Source organism: Talpa europaea (genome assembly GCF_964194135.1).
Source record: "Talpa europaea genome assembly, chromosome: 10".
Taxonomy (NCBI): domain Eukaryota; kingdom Metazoa; phylum Chordata; class Mammalia; order Eulipotyphla; family Talpidae; genus Talpa; species Talpa europaea.
The window spans coordinates 66,223,138-66,238,047 of record NC_140077.1 but is presented as its reverse complement, the minus strand read 5'-3'; the positions used below and the strand labels follow the sequence as shown (position 1 = coordinate 66,238,047).

Here is a 14,910-nt window from a genome sequence, read left to right as displayed (position 1 = left end):
CACGTGGATAAAACACCATCTGCATTTTGGTGTTGTCCAGGGAGAGGAGATGTCGGAGCCACTGAACGTCCAGGAGAGCCAGTCCACAGCGCTCACCCAGAGGCACTCAGCAGGGAGCAAGCCATCCTGAGACATGGAATAATTTGGGAAAGTTCTGAGTACAACACACAGAGTGACACAGGTGGAGTGCAGTGGTTGTCCCCTAATTCCCCCAAGTCCTCTGAAGAGTATCCCCTTCATTTTTACATAAAATAAGAGGAAGATGACCAGGGAGAGCGTCCTCATGTCATTTGTGTCTTGCTTTAAGTCCAGCCTAGACCTGGGCTGGGCATTGTCTGTGTGGGTATCTGTCCTGGCACCCATTCTCTGCCTGGCCTGACCTGAGTGGGCTCCTACATCATTTGACAGGACCTGGGCACTGAGGGGAGACATGACGCCTCTGAGCACGAGGAAACAGAACTTTGGAGGGTCCTGGGAACATTTCCCTCCCTTCTCCATGACTGCTTCCTGGGTTGTCTGCTTAGGAGCCTGTTGTAGGGGTTCAGGACCCGGTGTACTGGCCATGACTCCTCGGTCTGGCGTGCCTGGGTAGAGCTGGGTCTCATTCCACACAGACCCCCCCCAGCATTGCTTCCAAATGCCAGCATGCGCAGGGTGGCCACCTTTGGGCCATCTGCCTGCCTGGTGTAGTCTAGCTCTTCCTTGTTCACTTCAGGAGCTAGCAGACATGTTCTGTTATACCACCTACTCCCACCCTCACCACTGCCGATCTACTTGCTATCCCTTTGTGCTTCATATCGGTGGCCTGACATTCCTATGTGCTTTCCGGGTTTTTATATGTAACATGTTCTTAAAAATCCTTGCTTAGAAATGGACCGTGGAGGCCACCTAATTTGATTGTATGTTGTTATCTTCCGTTACTACTGTTTATTTTTAAAGATTTATTTATTTGTGCATACAAGAAATGGGATACAGGCCAGAAGTGTGGCGGATGAGAGATTTCACCAGGGACAGAGTGGGGAACAGAACAGCAGATCAACCGAAATACACTGCTGAGGGGAGCAGCAGGCGAGTCAGGAGAGGTCTGCTGCGCCATGTGAGATGCTTCCTGGCCGGCCAGGGATTGAACTCGTGTGGCAGTGGCTGCGGACAGCTTCATAGGTTGTGTCTTAACCCCGTGTGCCACCAGGGAGGCCTTCCTGTTACTACTTCTTAATGTATCTATTTCCTTGGGGACCTCAGATAGAGTCTGGCTGGCTGCTAAAAGGTTACTATGGTTACCAGGAAGTACAGGAGGAGCTGCTCTTGGTCTCTTGTCACCCCGCCAGATGGGAGTGCAAGAACAAGTACGGGTACAGTGAATACAGCATGGCCGACATCTTCAGGGTGACCTGTGGGCTGCACCAGCTTTGCCCTTAGACATTCTCACACCACCCCCACTGCCCTCAGAGTTATCACCAGGAGGTAGTGGGCTGCTGTGTGCTATGTCTTCCAGAACCCAGGACCTGAGAAGAACCAGAGAATTGAGATCCGAGCCCCAGGCCTCAGCCCTTAGTTCTCAGCAGACACCCTCCAGCCTTGCCCATTGGACCTGGCTCATTTCTCCTGAGTACAGTCCTTTTAGAGACCTCTAGGACTCCCAGGTGCTTCATGTATCCAGAGGTCCCATTCCCCCAAGCTAGGAGTTGGGCTTTCCCTGCCCCCCTCCCCAGTACCCTCAGCCAGGGCAGAAACGGACCTATTCTCCATGTTCACAGGTCTGCATCTGCATGGCTGTCCAGCCATCAGTAGGCAGGCACCTCCTCCTGGGGTGTTGGACATCACGTCTGGCCTCATCTGATCTGAGATGGTGCCAGCCTTCCTGGCACCTGATTCCTGTGACCTGCAAAGAAAAGAGGCTGGAGCTTGCGCCCCATGAACTTGAGAAGCATGGCTTAGAGGAGTCTCTGTGTTTTGACTTTCCTCTCCGGGAGAGCAGCTGGAGACTTAAGGCTTCCCTTTCACAGCACTTGGTCTCCCAGATGCTCAGATTTGGCACCTCCTGCTGCCTCTGGTGTGTCTGAGCCACCTCAAGCTATAGGAACTGTGCCTTTGAAGCCTGTGCCTGGTGCCCTAAGGCCACATCTTCTGAATTAGGGGAGAAAGGGACTTCTTCTGACAGCTTGGCTGTGATGAGGCCCAGGGCTGTGAGGGGATGGAGGCGTCAAGGAAACTGCCAATATATACAGGGCCTTTCATTCCCTTGCCCCTCCTGGCCTTTGTGATACTTCAAGCTGGCTGCCAGGAGAGGATAGGTGTGATATTCAATTCTGTAGCCCCCTCTCCTGGGGGTGGGGGGCTCTCATTTTTGCAGGTCTCAGAGCTGAGGCTCTTTGCTTGGCAGGTGCTTGGGACATAGGAGAGGAGCTGGCTTGCCCCATGGAGCTGCTGCAAGGCCTGGCCTTCTGTCCTACTCCACAGCTGGGTCCCAGATAGTGGGTGCAGGGTCTGTCTACAACCCTGAGGTCCTGGACAGGGCACGATTCATGCATTCTCACTGCCTTGTTTGATCAACTCACTCCTTTACTGCTAAATAGATCTCAGAGGATGTCCTATTGAGGACACAAGGACTCAGGACACAAGGTCATGGTGTTTCTGTGCAAATACCATCTGGTCAGGACAGAATTGTAAACCATGAAGTGCCGTTCTGACTGAAGTATGAGCCTATAGCAGGAACAAGGTGTGGGAAGGTGGATAGGACAGAGAGAATGGGAAGGAGGGTGCCCCACCCCCGGGAAGGCCATGTGGTGACTCATGAGGCTGTTGTTGGCTCATCTGTGGCCCACAGGTGGCCTCCATGGAGATGGAGACAACACCCCTATGCCCCACCCTATCCTAAAATGTGTGACTAGGACAGGAGCCACAGCTGTGAGAGGGCCTGGTTTGTGTCTAGTCCGTGTCTTCTCCTCAGGGAATATTGGCTGCGTGGCCCTGTTGTGCTGTTCTAGGCTGGTGACCGCGGGATCTGAGGTCGCATTTTGCCCACCCACAAGGCATCTGGGGCAGCCACTCGGGGCCTGGATGGCAGCCTGGAGTGGCTGCCCCACTGACTCTGCTCCCTTCAGTGGGGAGGGGCTTAGAGGTCATAGTTTTTCGTACACATTGGTTTTGTGTTGTGGCTGCTTCTAGACTTTTTCTTTGGTCAGAGCCAAAGACACACACACAAAAAAGAAAGCATGAATTTCCAATTCAAATTTTACATTACAGTATTTTAAATGTCCTCTTTGAATGACATGTAAGATTTGTTTGCAGCTTTCTTTGTTGCCAGAATATAATCCTCTGAGGATATAGAGTTAATTCATTCCTATAATCACTAATAAATTATCCTTCTGAGTGTGCTGTCACCAACCTCATAAAAGAAAGACTGTTTCAGGTTATTTACCTGTTTTAGGGATTATTTTCCTTTTTTTATTTAATTTTACTTTTTAAATATATAAGCTATGAAAATTATTAAAAGCACAAATTATATCCCAAGATATGTTTAGAGAGGTGTCTGTGCCCTGCATCCTGTTCCTGCCTATCTCTGGTTCACTGTTTCTACTAGTACCGCTTCAGCCCTTCATCGACTCGCTGTGCAAATAGAGAGGGGTGTGTGTGTGTGTGTGTGTGTGTGTGTGTGTGTGTGTGTGTGTTTGGGTGTCACTTGAGGCCTCAGAGGCTAGGAGCCCCTCAATGCTGTGTGTGTTTCAGATTTTATCAGTCTGAAGTAGACAATCCAAAAAATGCTATAAACCAAGGCATCTAGGTCAAACCCACTAAAAAAAACTTTTCAGTCCTGTCTTTACTTCTTTCAGGTCGAGTTCCAGAAACCAGAAGTCTGAATTTGGAGAAGGCGGGAGTAAAAACAAACCCTGATAGTCATAAGATCCTGGTTGATGCCCAGGAAGCCACATGTGTCCCTCACATCTATGCCATTGGAGATGTGGCGGAGGTATGGGCTTCTGTCCAGCATTTCCTTCTCTGCTTGGTCTCCACATGACCATCTCCTTTTCTGTGTGTCCTTGTTTGTTATCAGGATCCTAATCCAGTATGATCTCATCTTAATATATGTCTTAATTTATCTGCAAAGACCCTTATTTCCAAATAAGGTCACATTCTGAAATTCCAGGAAGACATGCATTTTGCTACCATATTGTGTTAATTTGCATCCATTCATCATGTATTGACTGAGCACCTATTTTTCTGGGTTCTGGGCTCCTGTCGAAACAGATAAAAGCCCCAGCCCTTATAGAGGTGACATTCTGGTAGGGTCACAGATGACCTTTAAGTAAGTAAACTACTTTACATGTCAGAAGATGCTTGGTGCTGGTGGTCAAGAGAGTGGGGTGCAGCATGCAGTCCCTGGACTGGGGCAGAGTGAGCTGGGGGAGCTCAGCAATGACCCTTACAATCATGAGGGAGTGTCAGTTTGGGAAATGCCTAGAGGTAATGGGATCTAGTCTAAGGCCAGAATCCCTGGGTAGAGCATCCCAGAGGTGAGAGGGCACAAGTGGCAGTTGTCACCTCTGCTGAGGGGACCATCCTCTAGTCTTGTCTGTCAGCCTGTGCTGCAGCTCATGATGGATGGGAGCTTTGGGAGAGTTTGGCACACATGTGGAGACAGGCCAGGGCAGGGACCCATGCAAGTCTGTGCCTTTGTTTCTGAAGGGCCTCTCTCCCATCTGGTGTGGGTCAATCCTGCTAGATGCTTGGCCCCATCCAGACCCCTTCTGCTATGGCAACACAGCCCCCAGCACCCCCAGTTTACCAGAGGGTTTACCTACCAGATGTGAGCAAAGCTGCTGGTGCTTAAGTCCCTCTGGCCCCTGGGAAGCCAGGCTTATGAAACAGTGTATGGGGCAGACCACTAAGCTGATGCAGTCCAGCTGGGGGGCTCAGTCAGAAACCCAGTCCCTCTCACTACCGGGTTATCACTTACCAGCCTGTTGGTAAGTGAAACTAGTGACTCTCATGCCCTGGACTATCCTGAAGACCCAGCCCACTTAGCCAGGTTGTGCAGCAACTCGATGTGACCTCGGATGGCTCGACATGGCATTCTCTGATGTCAGCCTCTCTCTTCTTGCTGTTTGCCTGCCCTGAGGTAGCACCATGGTCTTAACTGGAGAGCACATATGCAAGCCGTGCATGCTGCCTGTACATCCCAGGAGCCAAGCTCACTGGAGTTCCATCAGATGCCAGACTCTTGCCAATGTGGTGGAATTTCTAATATTTCAGACTGTGTTGCCAGAAATATAAAGCACATGCAAAAATATTTTTTGTTAAAAAATTAAATCCACTCACATTGGGACTGCTCATCATTCCAAGCAGTCCAAAGAGTTAATGATGCCCTGTGGTACAGCAAGTGGCAGGGAAGAGTCTAGCAGGTGGGTGGGGTGGCCATTGTTAATGAGATATTATGTGCTGTATGCTGGATGTTTCCACGGTTAGTCAGGCCCAGTGGAATGCACAGGCTGCTTTCACAAGTTTATCTCTGCGGATCTCTATTCATTTCTGGAATGTCAAACAACATCTGCATTTCCTGCTGCTACAGAGGTGATTGGCAGCCGGTCCCAGGCTAACGCGTGCAGGAGCATTTGGGCTTTGCACCCCCTGCTCACCAAGTAGGACACACCCTGGGACAGAGGACCCTCCAGTCTAATGACAGCTGATTTGGGATTTGTAATGGGCTCTAGGGTGCAAGTCAAATGTGTGTAAGGAGCACATGGAATTCTTCTTCATGGCCTGTTTTAGCTGAATTCTGGTCAGAAGGCTGTAGGATCTTTTGAGTTTTGTCATGGGGCAGCTCTCCAAAATCACCCATGCAAGAAAAGGGTTCAGAGGGAAGCTGCAATGAGCATGGGCAGTATGGCTGGGCTCATTAGCAGCTGACCTCTTTCAGAGAAGAGGATCATGAACCCAGAGCAGAACTGAGGGAACCGATAAGAACAATCAAACCTGCCCAGGGCCCTGGACACCTGAGCTTTGGAGTCTCTGCAAAGGAGATGCCTCTCTCCTTTTGAGGAAGGTGTAGGGACTGTTCAGATTTCCTTAGACATGATACTGAAATGACCCCTTACTCCTTCCTTTGGTCAGGGGCGGCCTGAACTGACACCCACAGCTATAATGGCCGGGAAGCTCTTGGCCCAGCGGCTCTGTGGTCAGTCCTCAGACCTGATGGATTACGACAATGTGAGTGCTTGCTGTTGTTCAGATGCCAGGTCAACCTGGAGAAAGCCATGGCACATTTGGGGGCATGGGATGTTTGTGCATGCCTGTGATGTTTAGTTCTGGGTGTGCAGCCCAGAAACAAGGAAAAGTCCATGCATTCCACCCACCGTCTGGCATCTGCCAACCAGCACATCTGGAGACCTGACCTCTGATCCTGCTTGGGCAGGGGTGGGAGAGAGAAGGACTTTAATTTTGGGTTTCCAGAGGCAGGCCTGATGCAGGACCTGCCTTCCAGGTCCCCACAACTGTCTTTACCCCTTTGGAATATGGCTGTGTGGGGCTGTCAGAGGAGGAGGCTGTGGCTTGCCATGGAGAGGAGCATGTGGAGGTAAGTCAGGTCCCTGAGGAGAGGGGGTGCCAGGACAGGCCACCTGTGCAGCACTCATACCCTCTGATGGCCCCTCTTTTGCCTACTGGATAAGCAGCAGTGTTACATTCCTGCTTCTCAGGGCCTGTGTCTTGGAGGGGCGTGGAGACACAAGACGATGGCCAGGACACTGCAGGAAGGACCCATTGGGACAGGAGCATTAAGAGGGTGGCTCAGTAATAAGGGTGTGGTGGGGTGTGGCCCATTTCAGAGAAACATGTCTCCCTTGATCTGGAAAGCTGCTCTTGCTCTCAGATCCCGGGGTAGCTCCCCCTCCTTGTGGGTCCATCAGGCAAGACCTCCCCAACCTTCCCCAGACCCATGCCTCTGCTTCTCTTGCAAGATTCTCAGTTTCCCCAAGGCCCCAATAACCCAGACTTGGGAATTCACCCCAGAGGAAGGGATTTTCATCAGATAAAGTTGCTTCTGGGGTCTGTTCCCGAAGACTGGCTGGTGCCCCAGGGCAGTCACGGAACAAGCCCCAGGTGGTCTGGCAGGATGCAGGGAGGTTTTGAAACCTGCCAGGCTATGGAGGCTGGAAGCTTTCAGTGAGGCTTCATCTTGCTGCTGTGGCAGTTTGCAGGCAGACCAGGAAGAACCAGACTCTATGTGGCCACCATGGTGGGGTCTGAGTCCCTTTGGGAGTGAGTCATGGGCTCCAGGGTCTGCCCCTTGCCGCAGGGCCCTGGCTCACTCCATCAGCAGATTAGGCCTGACAGGCTGGCCATGTCCTGGCACTTTATTTGCTATTTTTGTTTGATTCATCACAAGTACACTGGGACACATGTTCATGGCATTTTATAATGTTGTTTTATGTTTCACAATGTTGAATGGCCAAATACCCTTTATTTGTTTTCTTTTTAATTCTGTCTTAGTTAGAACAATATTCTCTGAAGCTCCATTAATTAATAATGGCTGTGCAGCACATGTGAGGACGCTGCTCATTTTTTACTTGGCCGCAGCCCTGAAAACACTGTCAAGCCCTTCACAGGCGCTGAAAGGCTTTGTCCGACAGCTCCAGTGTGGGCCTGGGTCATCCTGTGCCTGCCCCTCCTCCTGGCTCAAGTAAAAGCCTAGCAAGCTCCAGGGTGCACAGTGGTGGCCAGAAGACTGCCTGCTTACCTATCCCTTCCCCCTGCCAGCAGGCTGAGCACCCCTTTCCACTACTGACAGTTGCCCTGTTCAGTCTGCAGCATCCATCCAGTGCACACTCCTGAGCAGTGCTTCTGCCCTGTGCTGAATGAAAGTGGAGAATGCTTGGCCAGCCTGGTGCCTGGTCTGTTGCTCTGGTTCATAGGGGCTTGGCCTCAGTGGGAGAGGACCCGTCTGAAGAGAGTAGAGATCCAGCCACAGGCTGCCTGTGTGTGAGAGAGAAGGGTGCTATCCACAGCCAACTGAACTTTTTCCCCACCCTTGACCACATCTGCCAGCTGCATGGGAGGGTTCTGGATTCCCACCATGCCCTGATGTATGCCCCACAGCCTGTCAGAGTAAAATGCTTGTGGGACTGGTTTCACTATAGCCACTAACTCCAAGAATCGGTATCTCCTCCTCCAGGTTTACCATGCATATTACAAACCACTGGAGTTCACAGTGGCTGAAAGGGATGCATCCCAGTGCTATATAAAGGTGAGAGTTCTCATGGGCCTGGGCCAGGGCATGCCAGGAGGTGAGGGAGAGGGAAAGAGCTGGCTGCTGGATGGGTGACCCTCCATAGCCCTTCAGAATCCAGGAATGTGAACATCCTCTAGGAAGGCGCTTGTGCCCTTCTTCCCTTGTAGGTCACCAGGGCCTTGAGCACTGCCAGGGCTACATGTGCCCCTAGGCCAGGCCACCCATGCAACCATGGGGTCCTACCTCTGGGCTCACCACTGACAACGTGACTTTCAGATGGTGTGTCTTCGAGAGCCTCCGCAGCTGGTGCTGGGCCTGCACTTCCTTGGCCCCAGTGCAGGAGAAGTTACTCAAGGATTTGCTCTGGGGATCAAGTAAGTGCAGAGGAATGCTGTCCCTTACATGATGCTCACTCTGGTGTCGCTTGGAGTGCTGGCAGCACTACAGTGGAAAGTCCACTGCCTTGATGGTGCTTTTTTGTTATGTTGTCCATGTTTTCAGCAGAGCATCTCTGCAGATGTGGCAGGGAGTCAGATGAGAGACAGCTTTCTTCTTCAGCCAAATATTGTTAAACCAGAGGCATACAGAGTGTCCCTAGGTGTCCAGACAGCCTGAGCGGGGGAGGGGAGAGCCTCACGTCCCCAGCTGACCCTGGGGATCACTGGACCTTGTCTGCCCAGTCAGCAGAACAGGGTCAAAGCCCTCCTCCCAAAGCAGGGCGCCCAGAGACCTTGGAATTGAGCAGCTATGTGTCTTCTGGAGCTGCAGCCTGAGGCTTAGGCATGGGTGTGTGGGGACTGCCTGCTGATGGGGGCTTTGGGTGGGAGTGAAGAGGTTAGGCACCTGAGCATGGGGTTGTCAGAGACAGGAGGGCTGGGTGAAGCAGAGATGAAGGACAGCTAGGGCCTGGACTCAGAGAAGGGCACATGGGGTACCTCAGCCCCTTGTGTGCTTAGGGTATGGGTGTGACTGGGAGCTGACCTTGGGGGTAGGTGAAGGTGGGAGGTTCAAGGAGCAGAAAGGCCAAAAAAGACCAAGTATCTAGTCAAGACACCCTGAAGATGTCAGTCTTCACACATACTCTGGGCTCAAATGGCGCCACCCCTGTCACAGGCAGTGAGCCTCAGTCCCCACCATTGCCCTCCGTCCCTTGATACCCACAATGAAGCAGTCCCTGGCTTGTGGTGTCAGGCGCCCCCAGGGAGGTGGGCCTGACCTGGGAGAAGAGCAAGAAGGGCTGATTTCAGGACCAGACTCAGTCTTGGGAATATGTCTGGTCCCTGGTCATGGATGCCTGCTACAGGGCACCTGCAGCAGCACCATTGTTTGGAAATTGTATTTAGAGTGACTATTGGAAGGAAGCCCATGGGTACAGGCTTTGCTGAGCCCCACTGGAGCCCTGGATGGGGGGATATTCTACCTTGGCACAACTGAGGGTAATCCCAGCGGCCTTGCCCACTGCTCTGTGTGTGACTGCTGGCATGCCAGACTGTTCATGGCACCACAGTACCAGCTCCAGCCCAGGACATCTCTAGTATCATCAGTGGACAGAACCATGGTTCTCCCACAAAGCCATCTCAATCCTCCGGCATGCTGATACTTGTGCTAGGACCAATACTCAGCTGGAACAATTTCTGGAAAAACTCTAAAAAATTCCTTTTTAATAATGCCACAGCAGAGAACCGATATCCTTGATGTGCGAGTTCTTTTTTTAAAAATAATTTTTTTAGATTTTTTTATATCATTGTTCATTTTTAAACAATATTTGCTTCTCCCCACCCCCTCAGGTGTAGTCCCCATAGTTTCCTTCACCAGTGCACCCGTGCACCCTCACCTCAGTCCTTTGTGCTCCTCCCTTCCCACCTCTGATCCCTCTCCAGCCTCCTCCCCTGCAGTATGTCTCTGATTTATAATTGTCTGGCTTTGCTTTGTTGTGTTTGTACTGTTATTATTTTTTTACACTGATGTCTTATTTGGTTCCCCTATATTCCTGCTATAAGTGAAACCATCCAGTATTTTTCTTTTTCCTTCTGGTTTATTCCACTGAGCATAATTCCTTCTAGCTCCATCCATGTTGCTGCAAATGGCATGATTTTATCTTTTTTGATTGCTGAATAATATTCCATTGTGTATATATACTACATCTTCTTGATCCAGTCATCTATTTTTAGGCATCTCGGTTGCTTCCAGGTTTTACCTATTGTAAATAATGCTGCACTAAACATAGAGGTGTGGGTGTTCTTTTTTTTTTTTTAAAGATTTATTTATCTATGCATACAAGAGTTGGGGTGCAGGCTAGAGATGTGGGGGATAAGAGGATTCACCAGAGACAGGGGGGAACAGAACAGGCAGACTGACTGAAATACATTGCTGAGGCGAGCAGCGGGCGAGCCAGGAGAGGTCTGCTGCGCCATGTGTGTTGCTCCCCAGCCGGCCGGGGTTCGAACTCATGCTGCAAAGGCTGCAGATTGCTTCATAGTGTGGTGCTTAACCCCTTGTGCCACTAGGGAGGCCCCAGGTGTTCTTTTGAATCAATGTTTTTGTGTTCTTTGGGTAGATCCCTAGGAGTGGAATTGCCGGGTCATATGGTAGCTCCATTTTTAGTAGACTGAGGAACCTCCAGACAGCTTTCCATAGTGGTTGGACCAGTTTGCACTCCTACCAGCAATGTAGGAGAGTTCCTTTTTCACAACATCCTCACCAACATTTGTTGTTGCTGTTTTTTTGATATGTGCCATTCTTACTGGTGTAAGGTGGTATCTCAGTGTGATTTTGATTTGCATTTCCCTGATGATAAGGGATGTTGAACATTTTTTCATATGCCTGTTGGACATTTGCGTTTCCTCTTTGGAGAAATGTCTTTTAAGGCCAGAAAGCCATGGCCTTTCTTCTCTCATTCTGAGTGTACTGCTTCAGAGTTCTTATAAATCAACACTGATAGTTATAGGGTAAATCCAATAGAAATATGGGAAAACTTGAGTAGGCAATTGACAGGAAAAGAAAATATAAGTAGTGGAAAGCCTTAAGAATTTTAAAGTGTAATTAAAATACCAAGAAACCCTTCTGGTGGGTAAGAGTTCAAAGGTTTGCCACTCTTCAGTATTGATAGTTTTCAGCATCTGTGCAGTTGAGATGAAAAGAGGCTACAGTGAAAAGAGTGGACTTGGGCTTTCTGGACCCCTTGGCAGAAAGGGAGTGGGTCCCATGGAGGGACCAGCTGGAGCCAAAGCTCAAGGTGGGGCTGTGTCTGGTTGGCTGGGAGCAACAGGAGGCCAGGCTGGAGCCAGTGAGGGCAGAGGAGGGGGAAGGTGGAATTCTTAGGCACTGGGCATTCTCAGAGGGAGGTAGGATGGTCCAACATAGGTATTGGCAGGTATTCTTGGAGGAGAGACAATGAGGGGGACAGTGAGGAAACTATCTTCCTAGGATCTCGCCTCTGTGCCCCTTTCCTGGGAATATGGTGCTGTGAACATGTCTCCCTGCCCTGACTTGTTGCCCTGATTCCTTCTCCCCTTATGTGCAGGTGTGGGGCCTCCTATGCACAGGTAATGCGGACAGTGGGCATCCATCCCACCTGTGCTGAGGAGGTGGCCAAGCTGCGCATCTCCAAGCGCTCAGGCCTGGACCCCACCATAACAGGCTGCTGAGGGTAAGCCACCATCCCTGCCAGGCCCAGAGCACAAGGCACACCTGCCACCACCCACAGCCTGGCTCTTCGGAGGCTGGGATCCAGGTATACACATGTGGGCTAGACTCTGTTTAAGGCTGTGGTGGGAGGGAAGGGGCGAACCACGGGAATTGTTCTCTCCTGGTGTGTGGCAGACTGCACCTGCCATGTCACCTCAGACAGGTGAGCCCTGTGCCCAGGGCACCATGACCAAAGAAACAGGGTTAGGATGGGAGGCCCCTGAGGGCTCCACCCTCCACAGGGCAACCCAGGCCCCAGCCTGACTATTGCTGCTCCCCAAACACGGGTGTTCAGGCTGGGCTCACACCTGTAGCCATCTGTGTCAGGGGGCACTGGGCATAGCAAGCATCCCCAGACTGAATTCAGTGGGCTGCTGAGCAGAGGAGCTAGCTGCTTGCTCTTACCTTGCTCAGTGCTAAGTAGCATTGCTGGCTCTTTCTCTCTCGCCCAGAAGGTGGAGATGCTGTCTCGTGCATGGCAACTGCCTGACATATGGTGCTGTAGAGCTTTGTAAAGCTAGGTTGGTAGAGGCCGGAAACCTTGGGGAGTGTTGTTCATCCCAGTCCTCTTCAGAGGAGGAAGAAATTATCGAGTTCCCTCTGACCCCTGTCAAAGGGATGCATGTGGCCATGGCCTTTCTTCTCTCATTCTGAGTGTACGCTTCAAGCCCTGGTGGCGGGTCAGGGGTTCTCATCCCCGCTAGTTGGCCCCTCCCTGGCCTGGTCCTACAGGCTTCCTCTCTCCCCTCAGGGCCCAGGTAGACCGCAGACAGAGTGAGGGTCTATAAGATGCCCGTGGGCAGGCATGAAGGGCCAAGTGGCTTCTGAGGGTATAGTGGACAACTGGCCCAGGCCTGGGGCCTCTCCTGGGTACTCTGGGTATGTGTTCTACCAAACCCCCTTCCCCAACCAGGTCTATCTCTGGTACAGACTAACAAAGGGAAGCCTGAGGAAACTCTTATCAGAATATTTCACCTAACAGAGCTATTTTGTTAAGGGCCTGGCATAAGTTTTTATCATTTCAAAATATTTTTAGCAGTGCATTGCTCCCTATGACACATCACCTAGGGGAGGGTGGGCTCTCTTTAGGGTGGTACATTTCTCATCTGTCCTGAGAGGGTCCCTGTGTGTGGGTATGGGAGACATGGTCACCCCATGCTGACCCTAAATTCTTGACAGGATACTGGAGGCCAAATCTGGGCAAGCTTTGCCCCTAACTGGACGGCTCCTGCCTGGAGGGCCCCTGAGGTAGCCAGCGTGGGGCAGCGTGTTTGGACGGATTGCCTGTGTGCCCTGCAGGGATGGCTTCTGGGAGCTGCTAGCCCCTACACCTGCATTTTGAATCCTTTCCTGCCTGGGCTGGCCTTGCCAGCCCCAAATGCCAGATGATGACGACCTGTGCAGAAACCCACCCTATGGGCTGCTCACGTCCGAGCCCCCCTGGTATTTTCTGGAGTTATAAATAAAGAGGATATTTCCCCTAAAGTCTGTTCTGTGTATGGTGTCCCCATCTTGTCCCCCAGAATGATGGATAGGTATAGGGACTGCTACCCAGACCAGCATCCTGTCAGTCCATCTCTGTCATTTAGGGACCTGGGGTCCCTGTGTACCTTGTCTTCAGCTGCTGTGCTTTGAGGTGTCCCACCTCCTCCTGGTGCAGGGAGTGGGCTGCCCAAAGACCCCAGGGATCCTTCCTGAGAACTTCAGCTTGGATCTCTGCACCTTGCAGAATGGAGAGTGGCCAGGCTCCCAGCAGGTGTTCCAAGGGCTTTATTCCAGAGCAGCTTGCCAGCGGTGTGGCCCAGTAACAGGACTTGGCAGTGGTGTCGGAGGCTTTCTGTCCCCTGAATATCAGGTACCCCACTTTATTTCCATTGTGACTCTCCAAGTCAGTTTGTCAGCTGTGCTCAGGCTAATCCTGCACATTGAGACTTGATGGGCCAGGGAGCTCCCGGCGGCACCCACCACACCTGTCAGTCACCTCACAGAGAGACAGCACTGACAGTGACGGGCAGGGCCAGGCATTGTGCTGGAGCTTTAGCAGCGGTTAATCTCATGTCTTCCTTAAGAAAACATCACTTAGTCTGCCGCCCGGGAGCCCTGGATGGGACCCTGCTTGTCAGCTAACAAAGGAATGTGTTTGCACCTTAATGGGCCTACGGGAGCCTCAGAGGCTTGCTTGCTCGCTCGGTGTGAAGCGTGTGCAGGAGCTCTCAGACACCTAATTAAGATGCCAAGTGCCAGGCTGGGCCGGGTCCTCTTAACAAGTGCAGTGAGAGCTCAGCCGTATCCCATTTAACGCACGGCTGGTGGCACACCCTGGCCTCCAATCTTGCGGGGCGGGCTAACCTCCACACTGGGTGTTCCCCTAGCTGAGAGGCAAAGTCGAGGTCTGCTGAGGTCAGTGAACAGACCGGGGTCCCTGGGGGCAACTTAGTAGGTGCCTCTGGCCAGGGGCCTGCAGATCCCTCAAAACTGAATTTGCCCCTGTTGTGGGACAAAAGAGAAACCTCAAATGGCCCTGTTGCTTTGTGTGACAATAGAAATGATGTAGCCTGTGTGGAGGTCCTCAGTACACACTGGGCAGTCTGATCACCCTGCTGGCCAGGAGTGCCACCCACATGCCTGTTTTCCCACAGGCCCCTCCAGGTGGAATTTTTACATGCCCATTTCCCCAGAAGGACTTTGCCCTGGCATACTTGCTGTGTCTGTGACATCTGCTTTCTCTATGCTGTATCTGGCCATTCCAGCAGCTTGTACCATCACCTGGGTGAGAACAAAGAATTTGAGGTGCAGGTGTCACCAGTCTCACCAATCTGTTGTGTGGGTGCTCAGTACAGCTCTTAGGGATGCCACTCATGTGGCACTAAGTCTCTACAGCCCCCTATCCCAGAAGCTTCAGCCCACTAGCTGGGCTCATACCCTCCCTCACCTCCCTCACCCCCCCCCCCCACCAGTAAACAGTGGGCAGGGCCCTGATGCAACTCACAAGCAGT

At 51.7% G+C, this 14,910-nt stretch overlaps 1 protein-coding gene across 3 annotated transcripts in view; it reads left to right on the top strand.

Annotated features, from left to right (window-relative positions):
- TXNRD2 (thioredoxin reductase 2) overlaps nt 1–11,912 on the top strand; it is a gene marked incomplete at its 5' end in the record, with an annotated part of 59,645 nt that extends 47,733 nt beyond the window's left edge. For 2 of the 3 annotated variants that reach the window (XM_084244453.1, XM_084244452.1), the window contains 6 exons: nt 3,834–3,970; nt 6,112–6,207; nt 6,482–6,574; nt 8,171–8,242; nt 8,504–8,601; nt 11,751–11,912. In XM_084244453.1, the coding sequence (XP_084100579.1) occupies nt 3,834–3,970; nt 6,112–6,207; nt 6,482–6,574; nt 8,171–8,242; nt 8,504–8,601; nt 11,751–11,874 (620 nt within the window). In that variant the 3' untranslated portion in view covers nt 11,875–11,912. Of the gene's footprint in view, nt 1–3,833; nt 3,971–6,111; nt 6,208–6,481; nt 6,575–8,170; nt 8,243–8,503; nt 8,748–11,750 lie in introns of those variants that run through there. The other variant, XM_084244454.1, reaches the window with a different exon arrangement.
- Between the last annotated feature and the right edge of the window lie 2,998 nt (nt 11,913–14,910).